This window comes from Ochotona princeps, chromosome 9 (assembly GCF_030435755.1).
Source record: "Ochotona princeps isolate mOchPri1 chromosome 9, mOchPri1.hap1, whole genome shotgun sequence".
In the NCBI taxonomy this organism is placed as follows: Eukaryota; Metazoa; Chordata; class Mammalia; order Lagomorpha; family Ochotonidae; genus Ochotona; species Ochotona princeps.
The window spans coordinates 45,535,420-45,558,871 of record NC_080840.1 but is presented as its reverse complement, the minus strand read 5'-3'; the positions used below and the strand labels follow the sequence as shown (position 1 = coordinate 45,558,871).

Here is a 23,452-nt window from a genome sequence, read left to right as displayed (position 1 = left end):
TCTGTCTGGGGTCATAAAGGAAGAGTACAGTGCAGGAGAAGCTTGGTATGTGCTGACAGGGAAGAAAGGTGAGGGAAAAACACCCAGGTAGACTTGTGATTAGGCAAGGAAGGATTTAGCTAGGAAAAAATCCTCAGCAAGTCTACAACAATTCTGTGGAAAACTGAATCTGAAGATGCTTATTGTGGTGTACAAACACCTTTATATCCATGAAATTTCAAAAATGTCCATTATGTAAGTATGTGCCAAGATTTCAAAATGTTTTTGCACCAAAGGAAACTTTCGACTTCATAGTCCACAAACTTTTGGAAGTTCCTTCATACTCTTGTATTCCCTCCTAAGATTCAGTCTCTATCAGCAGAAATACAGAAAGGGACACTTTAGTCATTCAAGTATAACTTCTCTATTTTAAGACATAGGGGAATGGACAACCAGTAATAATAAGGCAAATAAACAAGATACAGTAAGGAATCACACTACAAAACAAACACACATACACAAAGGATACATAAACGATTAGCTGAGAAAGAGTGGCATGGTGGCAAATCCAAATTACCTGTAATATCATATGAGCAAACAGAGAGTTAACTTTTCCCAACACATTCTATGAGATCTACATAGATTATGTCAAACTAGGGCTACTCTAAAGGACCTTGCTATACCACGCACACTGGTTTGTAAATTTTGCTCCACAAAATGTAGTCAGAATTCCTTGGAAATGAGACAACTTCCTCCTTCATCTTCAGTCTCAGTTCAGGCTTCGTCAGTCTTTTACGTATTGAGGTTCTGTAGCTTGCATGCACACTGTTTAGATATTAAGATATCCACTGTACTATACAATCAAAACCCATTACTTTTCCCCTTTTGAAACCACATAATCTGAAACAGGCACATGACATAAAGTGAAAAGCACAGACTCTGCTACCAGAGTGCCTGGGTTTGAATCCCATTCACCAGTGATTTCCTAAACTCAAACACATTGGGCAAATCCCTATATTTGCAAAATTGAGTTACTATGAAGATTAAATGAGTTAATAGCACATAAAGTATTCAGACAGCTAGGAATGCAGAATAACCAAGTTTAGCCTACTAAATACCATGGCTGGATTTGTAGTTTTTAATTGGTTTTCACAGTTCATATTCTGATTTTTCTTTCACAGGGCAGTTTTTTACATTTCATTTATTCTCATAAAAAAATATATATATGTTGAAAAAGATTAAATACTTGTTTCATTTTAGAATCTTACCTTCCAAGCTTTTGGCCTTCTCCACTGAATGCCCTGAACCTCAGCCTAGGCTTTATGTATTCTTGATCCTGATGATCCTCCATGTCCAAACTCAGTTGGCCCCCATGGACCAGTCGCTGAAGCTCCAGGGGAATCTCTCTTCAAGAGAGGGAAAAATGTTTGTGTTTTTCAAAAATTATAAACTATACTGAGATTACTGTCATCAAATTAAGAACTGTATTGCAAACAGCAATTTCTTCTTCCATTACAAGCAAGTTGAGTACCCCGTTCCTGAAAGGCTTACGGCCAGAAATGTGTGATTTTAGAATACGACCTTTAGACATATACCTTCAAGATGAGATCCAAATCTAAACACAGAATTCACTTACGTTCCCTTCATACCTCATACACATAGCTTGAAGGTAATTTTACATGGTATTTTGACTAGACCTGTCACATGAGGTGAGATGGAAGAGTTTTCTAGTTGGCAACATGGGAATGCTCAAAGGGTCTCTGATTTTGGAGAATTTCAGATTAGGGAGACTCAATTTGCACAGTTTTTATGTTGATTGATTATGTAGATCTCATATCTCAACCCTGGGATATTCTGATTGTCACAGTGTTCTTAGTGTGTTTCTGGGATTTAGAAAGTTAAACTGTAAAATAGCAATTTATACCTAGATTTATACCTATGAGGATAAATGCTTAATGTGGATTTTTATTTCTAAACTCCTGTAGGATGTTTAGAAAATCGATAGGGGTGGCTTTGATTGATCATGGGTGGCTCTTAAGCACTGTTGTTACCAGTGTAAGAGCAGGACTGTGAATGAATGGCATGGCAAACTCATCTTGCACACTGAAGGCTTGTCTTGGATTCCACAGGATCACCAAGTGCTCCGTCAGAGGGTTACACTAATATTTTTAATATACCTCAGTCCCAAATTTAACAGGGTCTTAAAGTCACAAAAACAAAAAATACTTGGCAGGGTATTATTTGATATATTTTGAAATTTCCAAGAATGTGTCTATTATATAAACTGCCAGAAGGATTGTACACTTTATTTGGAATTTTACAAAGCCCTTGAGTGTAATTCCATTTATGGTAATTAACATTCTCTTATACCCTAATATTCTAATTTTAATACTTGCCACATTTATACAGGAGGTGTTAGATGGCACAGAGCTACAAACTGCCGGAACTGCAGGCCTACTTCTATCTGCTATGGTCAAAGCTGAGCATTTTAAATGTATGCACTATTTTACAACAAATGTCTTTCATTTCTTCAATATTTTAAAGTAGAATATTATTATCAATTCTAGAGAAAATAATCTACTATCCTTGAGGATAGTAAAGACAAGGCTATGAAATATTTATTGTAAAATAGATAGAATGTCTGATATATGCAGTTTAAAACTATTATCCAACATCATTTATTTTCTTGAGTCTTTTCTAAAACTCTTCTTGATGCATAATTTCTGCTGGAGGGCTGTGGCTTGAACTTAAAAATCTTTGTTCGTTTCAACATTAGCCTATAAAACTTCATGGGTTTTAGCTTAACAATAAATTAGTCTTGGTCTACATCATGTTACACTCTGCAACAGTATATTTTCTTCCACAGTTATAAAATCAGCACCATTATTAATAGTACTTTCGGTCTTCACCACAGACGAACATCTCTGCCTCCCAACTGCTCCCAGCTCTTGCTAGTGATGCCTTGGGTTTCTGTGTTCACAGCACTGATGCAAGCTATTCTATCCCAGTATTTTGCCAGCACCACACCCTACCTCCTAGAATAGCTTCTCACCCCATTCCAACCAACAGAATACAAATAACACATCTTACCCTCGCTTAACAGATTCCAAAAACTGAGCATTTGTTGGGTCACTGTAAGGTCTCAATTCTCCATCATCTAAGCTGAAACCATTGCTCCACAGTTTAAGCAAAACCTGTACCTGTGGGACAGGGAATCAGGCAGGAATCATTTCCACCAAACAGATTTATGTTTTCAAACGTAATACAGCATGCCATACCATTATCCTAATTTAAAATAGGAAGCTATTCGTATTATTCTTTTATTCAGAGTTTCGTAGAAAATTGAATGTGCTTGCCTAGCAGATTTTCATTCAGCATAACTAACTGAAGATGGCTGCAAAGAACAAAGCCTCCACAGCTGGGCTGCAATCTTAAGTACAACCACCAGGGGAACAGAGAAGACAGCTCCAGGTATGACCCGCCACTCCTCCCCTTCCTCTTTTCAGCTGCAGAGCTTAAATACTCATGACAAGGGCCGAGAGAATCCCCACATTTATGAAATTATAAATGCTAAAAAATGAAGCTTTAATTCTAGCATTTTAAAAAGCAACAGAAGAAGGACCTTAATGTTCAACAGTCACAACTCAGCTAATTACACTATTTACAATAATTATTATAATATATATGCCAGTTTTCAAATCATTCTGAGAGATGAAGCAAGTGAGCCATATAAGGAGGGCCAGTGAGTAATCTACTATGTGGTGGCTCATTCCCAAAGGCTCACAATGGCTGCAGGGGCCAAAGTCACTGAGAATCTAAACCACTTCTACAGAGGGGGCAGGAAGCCAACCACTTGAGACATCAGCTTTGTCTCTCACGGTCTGCATTGGCTGAAATGAGCCAGAGTCATGCAAATGTGGGATGCAGGCATCTAACCAGTGGTTTAACCAGAAGACCAAACACTGAAGCGAAAGCTGATTTCAACAATCACACACTCCTTCAACAGTTATGTACTTCTAAGTGCACAGCATGAAATAATTCAAGATATGCAAATTTACACTGAAAACTTACACATTGGTCTTTTGGCCCAGTTTTAAATACTAAAAAAGATATTTATTTTTTTAGTTTAAATTTTAAAACCAAAGGATTAACTAATAGATAATACCAATTTTCATTCTGATTACTGCACCTACATCTTGCAGCTGATTTTCTCCATAGATGTACTCAGATCTCTTACAAAAGGAATTTCCCAACCTGTATCCTCCACCTGTAAAGGACTAAAACACAGATGTTAAACAGTAAGTGACGTAGGGCTAATTAAGTGAAATGTAATTATAAAGTATGATGGACTACAGCATTAGATAATCTTAAGGTAAGATAAGCATTTGCACACTAGAATGTGTATTTTACAGTATAGTTAAGATTTATTAAGGCACCATTACAATTTCATAACAATTCTCAGAATAAATAAAAACTTCACAGAGTAAAGAATTTTGTCAGTGAGTTTAAATGACCCGAAGCAGGGTTGTATTTTTATTTTATATGCTGCTTGATTTACAATTGACAACTGACAAGTTACAACTGACAAGTCAGCTCTGATTACACATTTTATTTTGCTACACTGATCATTAATTCTTCCATTCATCAGGGAGGGTAGCTTCAGAGCTTAAGATGCTGTTCCTATCCCTAGTGATATAGATGAGCTTTTGATTGTCAAATTGCTTTCTTCCCCACCCTAGTCATTATGGACAATATCAATTTCACATTTTTTAAAACGAAACTGGAAAGCTTTCAAGAATCAAAATGACTTGAAGACTTGACTGAGAAACCATTTGAAGTTATTGATAAAAATGAAGCAAAAGGTAAGAGTTAAGTTTCATTCACAAAAAGGATTCTCTTATCAATGACAAAAGCACCAAGAAAGGCTTTTTCAGCAGACACATAGCCTAGGCACACCTCCAACCTTACTGAACCGCTACATGCAAGGGAGAGTGGGGGAGTGCAGAGCCTCGCCAATGACTGTGACGGGGGATTCCAGGTTGAGAATGCAGATCACAGGAGTGAAGGACATTCAGAAACAAAGGCTCTTGGAGTCCTTACAACTCCAGTACTGAGATGGCAGCTATAAAAGCTATACAACAGTTTAACAGAATTTAATAAGGTATACAAGTAATTTCACAAAGAAAGCTAAGCCTGTTCAAAAAATATGCCAGGGTATCTGGATCTCTATAAGCACAAAAAGAAACCAAACTGCAAATCCCACCAAAAATTAATTAAAAATGAATCATAAGTTTAAGTGTAAAATGTAGACTGTGTAATTTTTCTTTTTTGGGTGATATGAGCAAAAAACTGTGGGACCAATGGTGTGGTAAAAGTTAAGACAACGTCAGAAGCCTGATCCACAAAAGAAAATAAAAAAATAAAAAACTTGACAAGTCGGATGGTTTTAAAATATCAAGCTATTGCTGTGCAAAATTCCAGTTGAGAATGAAAATATACATTATACTGTGGGACAGAATATTTGCAAGCTGTATCATGTGACAAAGGACTCATACCTACTAAAATATATACAGAACTCTCAAAACTCAACAGTAGCAATCCGATTAGAAAATAGGCAAACATTATGAAAAAATATTTCACTGAAACAAGTTAAAAATGGCAATCAAGCATATGAAATGATATTTACCACCATTATCCATCAGGAAAACACAAGTTAGCATCATCAGTCACTGGGGAGACTCATATTTAAACCAGACTGTACTATCACTATGCTTCAAAATGGCTACAGTCAAACATAGAGACAATCACAAATGCTGATAAAGATCCAGAGAAATAATTTCTCATAGATTGTGAGAATATAAAATAGTACCACCATGCTGGAAAATAGCTTAGCAGATTCTCAAAAACTCAACAAGTACTTACCATGTGACCTAGTAACTGTACACCTGGGCATTTATGCTATAAAAATAAAACTAGCATCTGTAGATGAACCTGTATATGATTGCTCACAGCAGTTTTATTTGTGATAGTTAACATATAGAAACAAATAAAATGCTCAATTGATGAATGGCTAAACCAATGGTACATCCATACCAGAGGAATCAACTCTGAAAAAGACCAGTCTATTTTTCATTATATAAATTTTATTTTTGATAATTTTTACATATTTGGTTAGGATATGAAGGGTCAAGGGCTAAAGAAAAGTGTGTGAGACCACTGTTATCACTTTTTCTTTGAAAAAGAGCAGTCTTAATCCATAGGACAACCTGGTGAATAGACTACTTGCAGAAGATTATCTATTGTAGGATCCCACTTATAAAACATTTTTAATATTAGAAAGTTACAGAGATGGAAAAGAGTAGTGGTGGCCAGAGGTTAGAGAGAGTTCAAGAGAGGGTAGTGGGTATGACTCCAATGGATATGCGAGTTTTTTCTCTATTCCTTTTAGAAATTTCTGTCAACCTCTCATTAACAGACTTATCATTATCTCATAAATGAGAAGTATTAAAGCAAATACCCAGTTAGAAAACAAACGTCTGCTTATAAAAAAAGGATGAGCGATCGGATATAGAAATAGTATGTTTAGTTTTGAAACTGTACACTGACCTTCGACTTGTCATCACTTGCAGATCTTGTAGCTTCATTCAGAGGGACAGCACCATGCTCTCTTGCCTCTTTGAAAAGTTCATTCACAATTTTTCCAGTTGAAGGACGAACTATATGTAATCCACTGTACTCATGTTCACCTGAATAAAACCTTTAAACATCACGGTTCATGAATTAAATCTTAGAATCACATCCTATATTGGATGCAATGCCTGGGTTCAAGTCTGGCCTTGGTTTCCTCTTCAGGTTCCTGCTAACACTCACCCTGCAAGGAGCAGGTTTTGACCATGTGCCCGAGTCTCTGCCACACGTATAAGAGATAAGGATGGATTTCTTAACTGTTGGCTTAAGTCTGGTTCCACTCTGGCTCTTCTGGCATTTGGGGAGTGAATCAGTGGATAGAAGATCTTTTTTCCTTTCTTCCACTCACACTTTTCTTTTTAAAATATGCTTAAAAGAGGGATTCCTGGAACTGCTATAGAAACATTTAATTCTTAAAGTGAGACTAAGGGCAGCATTAGAGGAAACGGTTCATGTACTTTCTCAGTTGGCAGGGATTCTGACAGGCTCAGCCTCCAACACAACACCTGACTTCCTGGCTCCCCTGCTTGGTTCCTTGCAATTGTTTATCAAATGCAAATTAGGGTCTTTAGATGAAATCGAAGAAAAGTGACAATCCGTCCCCATAAGGAATCCACTCTCACACATCTGGTTAGTTTAAAAAGGCCTAGATTTAGACATCATAAACACTGAATTCTAGAGTACATGACTACATATACAAGTGTTACTCCTTAGAGATTTTTTGCACTGAAGAAAGACTATTTTAATCCTTGTGCTAGAACAATGTAGACAGTGACAGTGGCTAATTTCTACTCTTACTCCATTCAACTCATGCATATCCCTAGAAAAGTGTCTCTTTTATGTTTGACCAGATCACCTTTCAACTCACTCTAAGGAAAGAGAAATTCTACCTAGAGAACAGGTGTATACCACTAGAACTGCTCACTGATTAAAGAAAGAGGTGGGCTTCACTCTGCAAGGGCTCTGGAATAGTACACAGTGGCTTAAGTTTACACAGAGCAAAAGCCTAGGGAAGGCTTGCCCCCAAGTTTACACCTGCTAGGTCCACTTTGGCAAAGCTGAACAGCGCCCCAGCTGGATCTTACGGCAACTGTTAGTAATACAGAAAAGGAGCTTTAGAGCAGATGATTTTAGACAGTAATGGCAAACAGAAAAGGAATGCTTCTGGCTGCAACTGCCTGCTACTGTAACTCTGTTATTCCCTGGTGCCAAGTGTCTAATCTGGTAAAATATGTACCACTCATCTTAGTCTTTTAAAACTGCTATTTATCTTTCATTTTTCTTTAAAAAAAAACAACAGAGATATAGATCTCCCATCCCCTGGTTCACTCCTCAAACACAACAGCCAGTGCTTGGCCAGGCTGAAGCAAAGAGCTCAGAACTCAATCCAGGTCTCCAATGCAGGTGGCAAGGACCCAAGAACTTGAGCCATCACCTGCTGCTTCTCAGGGTACATGCCGTCAGACACTAGGAAACAGGAGCGGAGCCAGGACACAAACGAGGCACTCCAATGTGGAACGTGGGCATCCTACACAGTATTTCAACTGCTGCATTTAATGCCCGTTTCATTTTGGTCGTGATATGTTGATAATAGCTGACATTTGTCAGGGAGTAACTATGTATTCATTTTGTCTTAATAATGGTGTTGTCCTCACCATAAGGTGAGGGAATTTAAATACTTGCCCACTAATAAAATCTATACAAAGAAAAAGAAAATCAGTATTGAGGTGAGTCAAAGCTATTACCACTATGTTACAGTTTTCATCATTAAATTTATTAAAATACAAATGTACTAGCTTGTCAGTGGCTTCTACACAGTTTAGGCTCGAAGGCTATGACTGCATTCAGAATTAGCCAAATAACATGTGAGGTTCAGGTACTTGACAATTAGAAACTTAATGAAATTGGGTAAATGCTGATACTGAATACAGAGTCAAAGGAGTTGTGTGTGCAGTGTTAGAAAATACACTGGTGAAAAGAGATGTCCAAATGCTTGCTTTGCACACATCAGGATCCTACACGGGAGCTGGTTTGTGTTCTAGACACTCCACTTCCCATCCAGCTCCCTGCTGTGGTCTGAAAGGGCAGCAGAGGACGGCCCAAAGCTTTGGGACCCTGCACCTGTGTGGGAGACCCAGAAGTTGTTCCTAGCTCCTACTTGGATCTGCTCAGCACCAGCCATTGCAATCACTTGGGGAGTGAACCAGCAGGTAGAATATCTCTTTGTCTATAAATCTGCCTCCCAGGGCCTGGCGGCGTGGCCTAGTGATTTAAGTCCTCTCCTTGAACGCCCTGGGATTCCATATGGGCACCGGTTCTAATCCTGGCAGCTCCACTTCCCATCCAGCTCCCTGCTTGTGGCCTGGGAAAGCAGTTGAGGACGGCCCAATGTTTTGGGACCCTGCACCCGCATGGGAGACCTGAAAGAGATTCCTGGTTCCCGGCTTTGGATCGGCGCGCACTGGCCGTTGTGGCTCACTTGGGGAGTGAATCATCGGATGGAAGATCTTCCTATCTGTTTCTCCTCCTCTCTGTATATCTGACTCTGTAATAAAAAAAATAAATAAATCTTTAAAAAAAATCTGCCTCCCAAACAAATCTTAAAAAATGAGAGAGATTGCCTATAATTTATATCATCTCTCAAGCAGTTTACACATAGTTTAAGCTTCAAGCAGTATCTTATAAGGAAGTTTATCCTATAAATACATAATAATTCTAGAGAGCAAATCTAAGGAACAAGACCCCAAAAAACTGTATTATCAAATTATAATTTTTAATGGCAACATTGTTTCAGATGGCATAAAAATAAAAATCCACCCATTAGCTAGGTATTAGAATAGCAAAGGAAATACCAACACATACTGTTATTTTAAGAACTCAAACGTTTTGATTCGCTACATAATAGAGCAGATTAAGTCACTGGAAATAGGTTCAGACTGAGGAAACAATGGCCAAATACTGATTGGGTAAATCAGTTACACAAATTTACCTTAAGCACTCTTAAAATATGGAAAAAGGTAAAAAAATAAAGAAACAGCTAAGAGTTAGATGAAGAAAAAGGATAGTCAAACAGTTTCAAGACACCAACCTGCTGATTAAAGGCAAAACTGTACCTTAAAATGGAATGATGTGGTTTTCAGCACTTTAACCAAGTGAATATGTCACCAATAGTGGAAAAACCTGAAATCACAGGGCTGCTGATGTGATATAATAGACAGAAGACATTATCACTTATCTAGTATTTTCAACAGATGCTTAACTAGAAAATCTAATTATGAGGAAACAATGATCTAGAATATTGGAGACTTTATAAATAGCTCAACAGGCTAATCCTCTACCCGAGGGTATGAGCATTCCATATGGGTGCTGGTTTGTGTCTTGGCTGCTCCACTTCCCATCCAGCTCTCTGCTTATCGCCTGAAAAAGCAACAGACGATGGCCCAAATCCTTGGGACCCTGTACCCAAGACTCTTATGTCTCAAGCAGTATCTTTTAAGAAAGTTCACCCTTATGAAAATGTCATTATTCTAGAGAGCAAATCTTAGGGACAAGACCCTAAAAACTTATGAAAAGGCTTCTAGCTGTTGGCTTTGGATAAGCTTAGTTCTGACCATTACAGCCATCTGGGGAACTGAAGCAGAGGATGGAAGACCTTCTTTCTATTTATGTCTGTCTCTCTCTAAATCTGACTTTCAGATAAAAATAAACACATAAAAAAAGGCTTAGAACTTTCAAAAAAATCAGTGTAATGGCTTCATATTATGAACAACAAAAACTAACAAAAATGTGGAAAGAATGGCCTAGGTTTACAAAATCAAACTAGGACTTACGTAATTCCATGCAAGTTCCTGGATGAGACTTCAAAATCCTACGAGACAACCTGACCGCAGACTATATGTTAAGTCATGTTGTGCAACTGCTGTGAATTTTTCAGTTGTAATGCGCTGTCAAACTGATAAAGCAGCAGATGCATACTCCGGGGAGAGGCATGCTGAAGGTACAGCCCAAGTGTGCTGGCTAGAGTTGCTTTTCACACAGTGGAATAAAGGAGTGTATACACAAGCGCAGTGTTACAACAGTGTTAACTAGAGAATATGGCTGAAGCAAAAACAGTATTTATCTACTGTACTAGTCTTTCAATTATCAAATGGTCTCAAAATGCATAAAATAAAAAGCTAGGGAAACTATTTTTTTTCTTTTTTTTTCAGTATTTTACCTTCCCTACAAAAAGTAGGGATATGAAACAGTAACAAAGAAAAACAATTCGAATATTTCAGCTTTTAGAAAATAATAACCTTTCTGAGAGATACAAATTTGTTTCTCAGGATGATATTTCTAATACTAAAGAGGTATTAATGATATTACTCATGGCTGCGAAATATAGCTGGTTTTTATACTTCAGTAATTTTTTCAATCTTATTTTTATTGAAAAGTCAGATATACAGAGAAGATCTTCTATCTGTTGATTCACTCCCCAAGCAGTCACAATGACCGCAGCTGTGCTGATCCGAAGCCAGGAGCCCGGTGCCTGGAACCCGCAGCCCCTTTAAGGTTTCCCACATGGGTGCAGGGTAACAAGGCTTTGGGCCCGTCCTCAACTGCTTTCCCAGGCTACAAGTAGGGAGCTGCATGGGAGGTGGGGCTGCCTGGATTAGAAGTCACGCCCATATGGGATCCCAGGGTATTCAAGGCGAGGAATTTAGGGGCTAGGCTACCACGCTTGGCCCTATAGTGCAGGAATTTTAAAAACAGCAGCTAGTATCTATCAGGTCTCTCATTAAGTGATTCATCAGAGACAGGGTACAGAAGCTTTAGATTCTTAATCAAAGAAAAAAGTTTCATAGCAAGCTCTGGGGACGGGCTTTAAGAATCACACTTACGGACGAGTGCCATTTGGTGCCACAGGCCGAGCCCAGCTTGGGCAGCCCCCATGAGTGCCATTTGGTACCAGGTACCCCATGCACTCCCTGGCTCAGGGACTATGGATTGAACAGGGAAATGGGAAATGGGATGTGGGAGACCACTGAGGGACTATGTTGCAGGTGAAGAATGACTTCTAAGGGATTTCCATCAACAAGAGCATTGTACTTGCAGGTAAGCGAGGAGGCTGAGCAAGAGCAGTTTGTACGGAAGAAGTTGGAGGACCTTTATGGGTTAGACCAATGCATCAGCCCACGTGGGAGATCTGAGCTGGGCTAGTTAGCATGGGTTACCACCAACGACCACTCACCAATGCACACTAATGTTAGGGCAGGGAGCCTACCTGGCAGGGACATACTACAGTATCTGAGAGTTGGAACAGGGAAAGGCTAATTTTAGGCAGGGCCATGATACAACCAGCACATGAGAGAACCTGATCTGGGGGCAGATTCTGTGGTGGATATACGAGCCACCCTGTGGAACTACAATATCCACTGGTTTGCTTAAGCGCTGGGGGTGGTTACGGGCTGAGCTAGGCATGCCTATGGAACCCTTCGACGTTAACGGTGTTGGGGTTGGGACAGGCCAGGCTGGTTCAGGCTGCAGTATCAGCAGGTAAACCCAGGAATGGCATGTGGGTTGGATCAGGCCACAACCACCAGCTCACACAAAGGCCAGGAGGGAGGGGGCAGAGTATGGTGGATAGGGAACTAACACATGCTGGCACATGTGAGATCTGGGTCTGGGAGTGGGCCTGGTGGGGGAACTTGGGAAAATTCCTTGGTCGCTGTGGCTCCCTTGGTGAGTTGGGTGTTGACTAGGCCGGGTAAGGCAGTTCCACTTGTTGGCATGTATGTAGGTTGGATATGAAATAGGGAGGACCAGGCAGGGGCAGGTCAACCTTAGCCCACTGGCATGTGCAGGAGCCAGGGATGAGGGCAGACTAGGCAGGGCTGGGTGATGGCACCTGCCAGTGAGTATTGAGACTGGGGTGCAGGCTAGGCCAGGCCAGGCTGCAGCATCCTATAGTAAAGGCCAAGCCAGGGGATGAGCTGTGCTCAGCTGAGTCAGAACAACCACTGACTCAAACAAGATCTGTGGCAGGGAGCAGGCCTGGTTGGGGAACTAAGGGGACTCCCTGACTGGGTTGCTGTTCCCACTGGTGAGCACAAGAGCTGGAATGGGGGCAGCAATCTGGGCTAGACATGGCTGCAGTGTACCTCAGCATGGGCATGGACTAGGTCTGGGGTATATTGGACTGTGCCAGACTGGGCTATCCTCAAGCACCCGCTGGTACTTGTAAGAGCCAAGGTGGGTATAGAACAGGTTGAGCTAGTCTTGGCACCCGCTGAACCATACAAGAACTGTGTCTGGGCATGGAGCAGGTGTGGCTGGGCTGTTGCTCCCAACATTAAGAACCAGAGTGGCTGTGGGACGGTTGGTCAATGCCACTGTTTCTGCCAGGACAGGTGGTGGACTAAGTCAGCCTGGGCTAAGGACCCAACTATGTGCATGAGATCTGTCACTGAGAAGAGACCTGATAGAGGAGCTTGGGGAATTCCTTTGTCAGGACACAGTTGCTGCGGGTGAATTCAAGAACCATGGCTGAGAGCAGCCCAGACCAGGCCCAGTTACAGGACCTGCAGGAACAGGTGGGGATCAGTTCTGGGGGCAGTCTAGGCTGGGCCAGTTTATAACACTCACTGGCAGATCTGAGAATCAGGGCAAGGTGTAGGACAGGCAGGGTTGGTCACAACACCAGCCAGTTCACATTACGGCTGGGTACTAGGGGCTAGCTGGGCCGGTCTAGGCTGTTGCATCCACCAGCATGAGCTGGAATCAGGGGGAGACCAGGCTGGGCCAGTTTACAGCATCCACTGGCAAATGCCAAAGTGAGATGGGCTATGCTAGTCTGGGCTGCAGCACCCACCAGTACATATGAGACCTGGGGTGGTGGAGGAGTATGTGAGCCCAGTAGGGGAGCTGTGGGGAGTTCTTCTGTTGGGCCACTGCCTCCACTGGTGAGTGTGAGAAATGGGACTGGGGGAAGACCAGGTAGGGAAGAGCTATAAAACATGTTGGTCTGGGGCCCGGCAGCGTAGCCTAGCGGCTAAAGTCCTCGCCTTGAATGCACCGGGATCCCATATGCGCGCCGGTTCTAATCCCGGCAGCTCCACTTCCCATCCAGCTCCCTGCTTGTGGCCTGGGAAAGCAGCTGAGAACGGCCCAAACCTTTGGGACCCTGCACCCGCATGGGAGACCCAGAAGAGGTTCCAGGTTCCCGGCTTCGGATCGGCGCAGCACTGGCCTGTTGCGGCTCACTTGGGGAATGAAACATCGGATGGAAGATCTTCCTCTCTGTCTCTCCTCCTCTCTGTATATCTGGCTTTCCAATAATAATAAAATCTTAAAAAAAAAAATGTTGATCTGCATGGGACCTGGGCTGGGGGAGAGCCAGGCTGGGATAATCGACTGTATCCTATGGTGTAGTTATGAGCCAGTAGGACTCTGCCACAGCATCAGCTGGCAAGTGCTGGGACTGGTGGCAAGTTCTGTCAGGCCAGGCTGCACAATGACCTTGAAAGTGTAGGATCTGGAACTGGGTGTTGAACCAGTAGGGACAGTGGGCACTTCTCTGATGGGTTGTAACTCCCACTGGTGAGCCTGAGGACCAGAGATAGGGAAGGGCCTGGTTAAATAGGGGTGGCACCTGTTGGCATAAGTGTGGGCTATAAAGTGGGGCAGGTTGGGTTAAGGTAGGCTTCAATGCCTACTGATGTGTATCAGAGTTCAATGGGATGTGGGAAGACTGGACCAGTCTGCTGCACATACTGGCAAGCAGAGGAACCAGGGCTGGGGGTAGGCCTAGCGAGGTTATTGCGGGTAGCTTCGACTAGGCTGGAGTTCCTCCTAGTGTATGCTGGGCAGGGTTGGGCTGGGCCACAGCATGTATTTGTTTAGTAAGAGGCAGGGCTGTAGACAGAACCGATCCAGCAATGGCAACTAGGGTGGGTGATGGACAGAGCCAGACTCCGTATTGGCAAGCACACGCGAGTAAGGTCAGGGATCACTTCAGCTGAGGTTTCTTTCAGAATCCCCCCAGATGAACTCCTCAACTCAGAACTCCAAGCTGGACATGGGGAGAATTTCAGGAGCTATGGTCTGAACGTGGAAGGCATGTGTCAGAACTGGGCTTCCTCACTGGCCCAGACAGAGCAGTAAACAACATACACAGACACACTTGGAGGATATGGCAGTCTACTAGGGCTTGCAGAGGACATCTGTTACCACAGTAGAGGAAGGAGGGCAGAACAAATTGATCAACTATCCAGCCAAGAGTTGACAGCTAATATCTGGATGAACGGAGACTTTAAGGTGGACTACGTCAGCCAATGGGCCTTGGAAAGATTTCTTCCTCTTTGGAGTGGCAAGATTACCAGCATTATCAGAACTATCAAAACACTTCAGCAGAACCCTCTGCGCATGCTTCACATCAGGGATGCTGGGATGACATCAGATAGCTGTTCCTCATCCCCGGGTACTGAGTCAACTGGGAGGCTGGGTGTGGCTTCCCTCCTTCTCTCCTACTTCCCCCAGATACAGGAATAAGAAAAAGAAAATGTGGAAACAACAGTCTCACCCACTTTTCCCTAACCCTTGGCCCTTCCCACCCTAACCAACTGTGTGAACATCATAAAAAAAAAAAGAATCACATATATGACTAAAAAATTAGTACATGAATAGGTATTTGTAAGAGAGGATTTCTTAAGATGTTATTAAGTCTTATGACATACAGAGTATTAAAGAACCACTTTGTCTTAAAATAGCATTCAGGGGCTTGGTGGCGTGGCCTAGTGGCTAAGGTCCTCCCCTTGATCCCATATGGCCGCTGGTTCTAATCCCGGCAGCTCCACTTCCTCTCTATCTCTCCTCCTCTCAGTATATCTGACTTTGTAATGAAAATAAAATAAATCTTTAAAAAAAAAAATAGCATTCAGATACAATCTCAAATGTCAACAAAAATACTAGGTACTTAGGTTTTCTGTCAATGACTATAAAGTTTTAGAACTAGTACCCAAATAATACTTGAGAAAAAACAATTTCATAAAAATCTAAGATATTTTATAATAATTTGGAAGTAATGAGATTTATAAAAAGAGATATATAATTTTTTCTTAAACAAAACTTACCGCTGAGGTGGTGTCCGTGGACTCTTGAAGGCTGTAGCTTTAGGTCTCTCAGTCTTGGAAGATTTGCATTTGACTTCATCTTCATATAGTTCTGCCAAGGCCAACTACATAGTAACAGGTTTATTTCAGAGTAGAACACTAGAAATAAAACTCTGCAAGTACAAGTTATGAATATACTATTCACTTGAAACTGAGCACTGAAGAACGCTTGTAAGTGAAGGCTGCCACTTCTGAAGATAAATTTTTCTTCAAACTAGACTCACTTCAATTCTCCACTTACAGAACTACCCAAATCCCACATATACCAGAGTTACAGCAGTAATCATTTAATTTTTTTCAAGTAATCATTCAGTGGTGTTAAACTTTGTAATAGGAAACAAACCACTTTAAATTTTGGACCAATAAAACTGTCTACCATTCGTTTAAGAGCACTTGGGCATGGTGTGGTAGCCAATGGCTAAAATCCTTGCCTTGCATGTGTTGGGATTCCATAGGGGCATCAATTCATGTCCTGGCTGCCCCACTTCCCTTCCAGCTCCTCTCTTGGGCCTGAGAAACCAGTCAAGGAGACCCAAAGCCTTGGGACCTTGCACCTGAGTTGGATACCTGGAAGATGCTCCTGGCTTCAGATTGGCTCAGCTTTGGCCATCGTGGCCGGCCACTTGGAGAGTGAAACAGTTGACAGAAGATCTTTCTCTCTGTCTCTCCTTCTCTGTAAATCTGACTTCTCAATAAAAATAAAGAAATATGTAAACAAAATTCTTGAAGATATTTCACTTTAATATCAGCTTCTTTTATCAGATCTCATAATTTCTTACAACTGTTAAAATTTTTCAAAATCTATGCACAGAAAAACAATTTCTCAATTTAAAACCCATCAGGCATATAAATGCCCTGAAAATTAGTTTCGTACAAATGAAACCAAATTGTATCTGATACAGCACAGCTGGAAATCTTCACATAAAAATTGTATTTGTTCTTTAAATTTTAAGACGTAATCCAAACAGTTCAGCACTGGGGGCATTAATATTTTATCACTCAAGTCTTAAAATACATATACAACAAAAAAGAGTCTTTTTTTTTAAAGATTTTATTTTTATTACAAAGTCAGATATACAGAGAGGAGGAGAGACAGAGAGGAAGATCTTCCGTCCGATGATTCACTCTCCATGTGAGCCACAATGGGCCGGTGCTGCGCCGATCCGAAGCCGGGAACCTGGAACCTCTTCTGGGTCTACCACGAGGGTGCAGAGTCCCAGTGCTCTGGGCCGTCCTCGACTGCTTTCCCAGGCCACAAGCAGGGAGCTGGATGGGAAGTGGAGCTGCCGGGATTAGAACCGGCGCGCATATGGGATCCCGGTGCATTCAAGGCGAGGACTTTAGCCGCTAGGCTACGCCGCCGGGTCCAACAGAGTCATTTTTATCACTAATTTTTTCCCCTCATACACATATCAACAGTCACACACCCAACATGGTAGTCTTGCAAGAAACACAAATTATAAAAGTGCTCTGAAATCTAAAATAGGACTTCAAATCCCATTTTAGGCGCATATTGTGTGTGATGTTGGACAAACTTAACTCCTGAGCCTTAGTTACCACATTTTAAAACTTCTATTACAAAATCACCTTCAATGGATTAAACGATGTAGTGGAAAGTACAGTATTGTTACTTATATCTAGGAATATCAGAAAAATGCTAAATGGTTAGTGCATCAGTATTTCATTTCCCACCAAGGCTTCTGTTATTCCCACAATGTTATCTACATCTGCTTACTGGTCCTTTGCTATCCTTTAAAAACAAAACAAAAGCACAAGTAAGATGAGGTTACAAAGACTCATGACTTGAGTCAAAGTATTCAGAAATTTTATCTCCTTAAAATCTCTCCAAACAGTGCCTCCTGAGCCAGCATTATTTCAATTCTGTAAATTCAGTTTGATCTTATTCTCATGAATAAAATTTTTATCTATATTTAAAGGGGTGTTTTCTTTATTCTCTTAGAATTTTGAAATCCGGGGCCCAGTGTGACAGCATAGTGGTTAAAGTCCTCGTCTTACACGCGCCGGGATCCCATATGGGCACTGGTTCTAATCCCTGCGGCCCCGCTTCCCACCCAGCTCCCTGCTTGTGGCCTGGGAAAGCAATCAAGAACGGCCCAAAACCTTGGGACCCTGCACCCGTGTGGGAGACCTGGAGGAAGTTCCTGGCTCCATGCTTCAGATCAGCACAGTACCGGCCATTGCGGCCACTTCCGGAGTGAATCATCAGACAGAAGATCTTCCTCTCTGTCTCTCCTCCTCCTCTCTACATATCTGACTTTGCAATAAAATAAATCTTTAAAAAAATTTTTGAAAACCATGCATAGTTGTTTTTTGCCTTAAAAAACTGTGGCAATTAATTGAGTATTCTACTAGTTAACTCTTAAAATATACACGTAACAAAACTGAGTAACTTTTCTCCCTACTGTACGTCATACATACTTAGGAATTTTCTGAACTGCTTCATGTATTAAGCACTGTGTTGTCATTATCAGTATACGTTATTTTACCTTCTGTACAAGATTAGAACTTTGCCAAATTGTTGCTAATACACATGGTACTTAAAAGGCATGCAATGAATTTATTCCAAAATATCTAATGATTGTAATTCAGGGGCAGACATTCTGTTGCAGTAGCACAGCCTTATATTAGGTATCTGAGTGCCTGGGTTACAATTCCACCCCTGCTTCCAATGAAGTGTCCTGAGGAAGTGTCAGGAGGAAGATGGTTCAATTTTAGAGAGAGATTACAGCATGTACATAAAGGTCTCTCCTCCAGAACTTGACATGCAAAGAGCTTGAATAAAAATCTGAAAATAATAATAATACACGGAGTATTTCAAGAATATGGCAAAATACCACAAGTACTGGCATTCTGATTCCTACTGTGACAAGTTCTGATACTACAACAAGGATTTCTCTTGCAGAATAACAGCAGCATCACAGGCACTTTCTTGAGCCTCACTCCACATTTAAAGATCTAGAGATGAGGGGTGATGCTCAACAACTCGCTCAACAACCATTTCTGGTGATTCTAATCATAAGTCGAGCTGAGACCAGATGATACGGACTATTGCTATCCACCAGATTTAGTATACCTGTGGCAATCCTAACACAGTATTAGACATTCTTATTTTTTTTTCCCCACAGGTAACAACTACTATCAAGCTGAACCCTTACCTTAATATGTATTGAAGTTTGCTCTCTAGTTCTCAGAATCATACATATTATCTAATTATTGAAAACTTCCATTCCCATTCAACCTTCTCTTATCCCTCCCTTTGAATAAGGGTTTCAAAGAACAATGAATTGAACAAAGTCCACCATCTACACAGTGGAGAAGACAGGAAGTCCTCAGAGGACAGAGAATACTGGGGTCATCACCCTTCCTGCTGAACCCTAATCAGCTAATTTATGGCCAGGACAGGAGGAGAATAAACACACACACACACACAAATGGAACCATAATGAGCAGCAGGAAAAAAAAAAGGCTTTTTATATCTATTTACAAGTATTTAATGAAACCATCAACCAACCCCAAGGTAGCCCCAACACTTTCCCAGTTTTGAATTTCTAGTCACTGTCATATTTGCAATCTTTGTCATGCTTGTCAAATGCCAGCAGAAACATAGCATTTTGAAGTGCCAATCTTTCATATTACCTCCATAGCCTTTCTCTTCTTACGTCTCTATTTTCACAGAGGCAACAAAACGGTCATCTGATGCTCATGTTTCTCCGCTCCGGCTAACAATGGTTCCTATAGGCAATCCAGCCTGGAAAAGCATCGGAACACACCAACTGATCCACATCCCAGACGCTGACCAAAGCACACCCACTCTGTGTAGCAAAGTACTTTCCCATGGTGGAAAGACGTATGTTGACAGACTGCACTGACTCCAATTCTGAGTAACTGATGATATTGACATGAACACTGCTAATTCGTCAAGAACATATTACCATCATTTTTCCAGGAGACTCAAATAATATCAGACTTGAACTTAACCTGTGCTTTGGCACAATGTATCTTGCCATCAATAAAGGTCACTGCATCTTCCTTGTGGCCCTCAGGACCCAGAAGATATCAATGATCTCCTGTTTAGTGTTCACGGTAACATAACAAGTATGACCCACTCTTGCCCATCACTGAGGTGCTACTGGTTGCCGAGGACAACACCCAGCTGACCTCACAAACCACTGCTACCAAAATGCCCACTGCTACTGAGGAGTGATCAGTTTTGGCTTGAAATTATCTTAATTTCTCCTCTTCTACCTTTCCCCAACTTCCAACCTATATGGTAGCACAGACAGAACAGAAACCTTTTACTTTTGATGTTAAGCTGGAGCAGAACAGCACTGGAAGCATACACCTGAGCATCCTGGCCAGCTGTGAAGCCATGTCCCTAAAAGCCTGCTCTGTGTTGATTAGCATTTCTGAATGTTTGCTCTTGTGGAGCTCCTCTGCTCGTGTCAGGATGGTAAGTGTGCCACAGACCAGCTCCGGCTGACTTGACAGCTTGCAAGCGATGTGTGGGTCAGCAAGCAGACAAGAAGAAGTGACTTGGACCACTACCGCATGATGTTCATAATAGACTACTCAAAAAAGCTGCCTTCCTTATTTATACAGAAACCATCACAAGCTTTTGTATAACATTCAATTGTTTCATTTTTACTTTACGGTCAAAAGAATACAAAAACAATTCTAAAAAATCATTCTTATTATTTATACTTCAAAGAAAACATTTTCAACAAACTACTACTCATTCAAACCTGCAGTCACCTGGCTAAAGCCAGAAACTCCACGGTTGGCAGCGCATACGCTTACATAGTGACAGGTGGTTTACTTATAACCAAAACCAATTTTCACTAAACCTAAACTAACACTACTTAAAATACCAAAAACACAAAATTAAAGAGAAAGCTTTCAAATGAAAGGAATTTATAAAGGCATATATCATAGACTCTTTATTAAATCTTATAATCAGTCATATGCTAATTACTATCACCTTCCCCTAGTACGGATTCAATTGTTTTTGTTCATTTGTTAAAGGGGAGTGATCAGGGCAACTCAGCCTTTTCTACGAATGTGAGGGCTTTTACAAAAAAATTTTTTTACCTTTTCAAACTATTTTCATCCCCTAAATGTAAGTGCAAACAAAAGGTAGAGGTTTCAAACCATTTTCCTCTAGGGGTTCACGCCATTTGTATCCCTTTAGAAGATGTCCCATATACATACACTCTGTGTGGTGGGAAGCCAAAACGCGTCATTTCATGTAGTGCAGCAGTTTGAAGCTGCGTGGTAAATAAACTCTTCGTACCTCTATGATAGCCATCTGTTTCCAAGATATTACCAAGCCATTTCTTAAGGAAAACATTACTTATATTAGGGCAAGCTCCAAGACAAAAGTGAGCACATAACAAGATGTTTGGGAACAATGTGGGCTCAATTATACTATTGCTTGCTGTGTGTCACTGCCTTACATTGTTAAAGACCTTTTACCATAACATGATTGATAAAATTAGTTTTCCATATTAAACCAGTTGCAGAAATCATTTCATAATTTGCAGGAAAAAAACAACACCCTCAGGAGAATTCCATGAAACATCAGAGTGACTGACTGTCCATACAATGGGGTGAGGCAGCAATGAGATGACCAGAGACATTCTGCCAGGCCTTGCCACACAGCCAGAAACTCCTCGTAGCCTTGTTAATCGAGGAGCAGTGCTAGTCACACCCTCACTCCATGTGTCCCAACTGCACATGTGAAGTTTGGACCGGTCCTCTGACACCATCCTCACTGTTTATAAATGAAGACATGGAGGATCAAGGAAGAGGAGACACTTCTAAGTCCATACACTTCTAAGAGATGGGACCATGATGGAAACCAAGGCTGCTTTGGGGAATAATTCATTTTTTCCCCCAACACCTCATACTTTGTCATAAATTGCTTATGCCTATTTAAAAGAGGTAGACTATGCTTGTAGCCTTCTAGTTCTGATTTTATTTAGTAGCACTGACTTCCTATGGACACAGGAACTGTTCAACATTGAATCCAATTCCTAACCTTACACGGATGTCTCCATTGTCCAACTTAGGGATTTTGACAATAATACTCCATCATAACAAAACATGCTAAGTCTATTTACATACAATTCATCAAAAAACCCAGAAGACTTCCAAAAGCTGTAGATGTCTTTTATACTTTTATATAGTTAGAAGACAATTCTTTAAACCACTTAACAATCAGCAGTGTTTGAGTGAAGAAAAACAGAAACAATTAATGGGTCAGGCAGCTCTCAGAAACAGAGCAGGCTGTGAGAACCAGCTGCAATCAAGCTCACCATCTGACAGCACTTACAGAGAAAAGGAACCAGGCACAGAGAACAACTTCACTGGCTCCAGCTTACCAGGTGATTTGATTTAGGGCCCTCTGCAACTATCCCACACTCGGTATGTGATTACATTGGTTTGCTCTGTTGGCCCAGTCCGTATCTATGGCCTCTCACAGATTTTATTCATCAGCATCCTTCGATGTAACCCAGCATCATAAATAGGATAGTTGATCTGCTATCCTATTTATCTTTGCATCTTCAAGGATGTAGCACTACTTTTAAACAGAGACTGGAAGTGTGCTATCAAAGAATATAGACATTCCACCAGAACCTGTGGCTTCAGCCCCACGTATTCTAAATTATGACTCTTTGTAGATGTTCAGTTTTTGGCCAGCGGTTTTTAAAACTAAGCTGCCATAATGGCTGTGGCATGAATCTTTTTAAAAAGGAAAGCTACTTGATAAAAAGCAACGATTTCTAGTTGACAGCATTCAAGACAAGAACTAAAGCATACTAACCTAAACCATATTAATATATTTCTAAGCATTTGCTGAAGTCCCTAGGGCCACAGTAACGTCGCCTTCTGCCATCAGCCTGATGAAACAACCGGCGGCGAACCACCCAACTGACAACCCAACAGAATGCCATTCTAAGCGGACAGCTGCTTCTCCTATAGTACAGGGAGTGGAAAGGAAAACCGGCTCTGGCGCTACTAGGCTCCGGCACCTGTTCCACCACCGCCAAGCAGTGTGCCGCCCGGAGGCGACTCCGCGCCGGAGTCACGATTCCGTGCCCAGCTGAGCCAGGGCCAGCGCCTGCCTGCGTCCGCCGCCGCGCGCCCGCCCTCGGCCGGTCACTGCACCTGTAAATCCCGCGCGCTCGGGGGCCGCGGTGCGGAGGACCTCCTCTTCTGCTCGTCCGCCTCAGAGCCTCCGCCCTCCGCCATCTTCCAGTATTTGGTAGCGCCGGCTGCGGATGCGCTTCCCGACTTCCGGGACTTGTTGCCGGGTAACCGCGGGAAGGGGCGGAGCCGCGCCGAGGGACCCCTGAAGGGAAGGAGCTGTGCAAGGTGGGTTGCGCCTCACGCTGCTGGGCTCCCGCGCCCTCTTTCAGCGCTCGGTCACCTCACCCTCCTGGGCTCCAGTGCCCGGTCACCTGTCGGGTCTGTGGGTTCCTTAAAGGTATTGACTCAGAGTTTCCCCGCAGAGGAACCTGCTGTGGGCTGGAGGACGCTTAGAAGTCTCTAGAGAACAGCATTAGCTGGCAGATTCATTTAACTCCACAGTGAGGTAATATCTGAAGAAAATTGCG

General features: G+C 41.9%; 1 protein-coding gene across 1 annotated transcript in view; it reads right to left on the bottom strand.

Annotated features, from left to right (window-relative positions):
• Positions 1-23,204, bottom strand: part of UBXN2B (UBX domain protein 2B) — a 33,276-nt gene extending 10,072 nt beyond the window's left edge. The window contains exons 1-6 of the mRNA XM_004580577.4: positions 23,004-23,204; positions 15,777-15,880; positions 6,586-6,736; positions 4,173-4,256; positions 3,070-3,179; positions 1,248-1,385 (exon numbers count right to left, since the gene is read on the bottom strand). Of these exons, the coding sequence (XP_004580634.2) occupies positions 1,248-1,385; positions 3,070-3,179; positions 4,173-4,256; positions 6,586-6,736; positions 15,777-15,880; positions 23,004-23,087 (671 nt within the window). The 5' untranslated portion in view covers positions 23,088-23,204. The remainder of the gene's footprint in view (positions 1-1,247; positions 1,386-3,069; positions 3,180-4,172; positions 4,257-6,585; positions 6,737-15,776; positions 15,881-23,003) is intronic.
• Between the last annotated feature and the right edge of the window lie 248 nt (positions 23,205-23,452).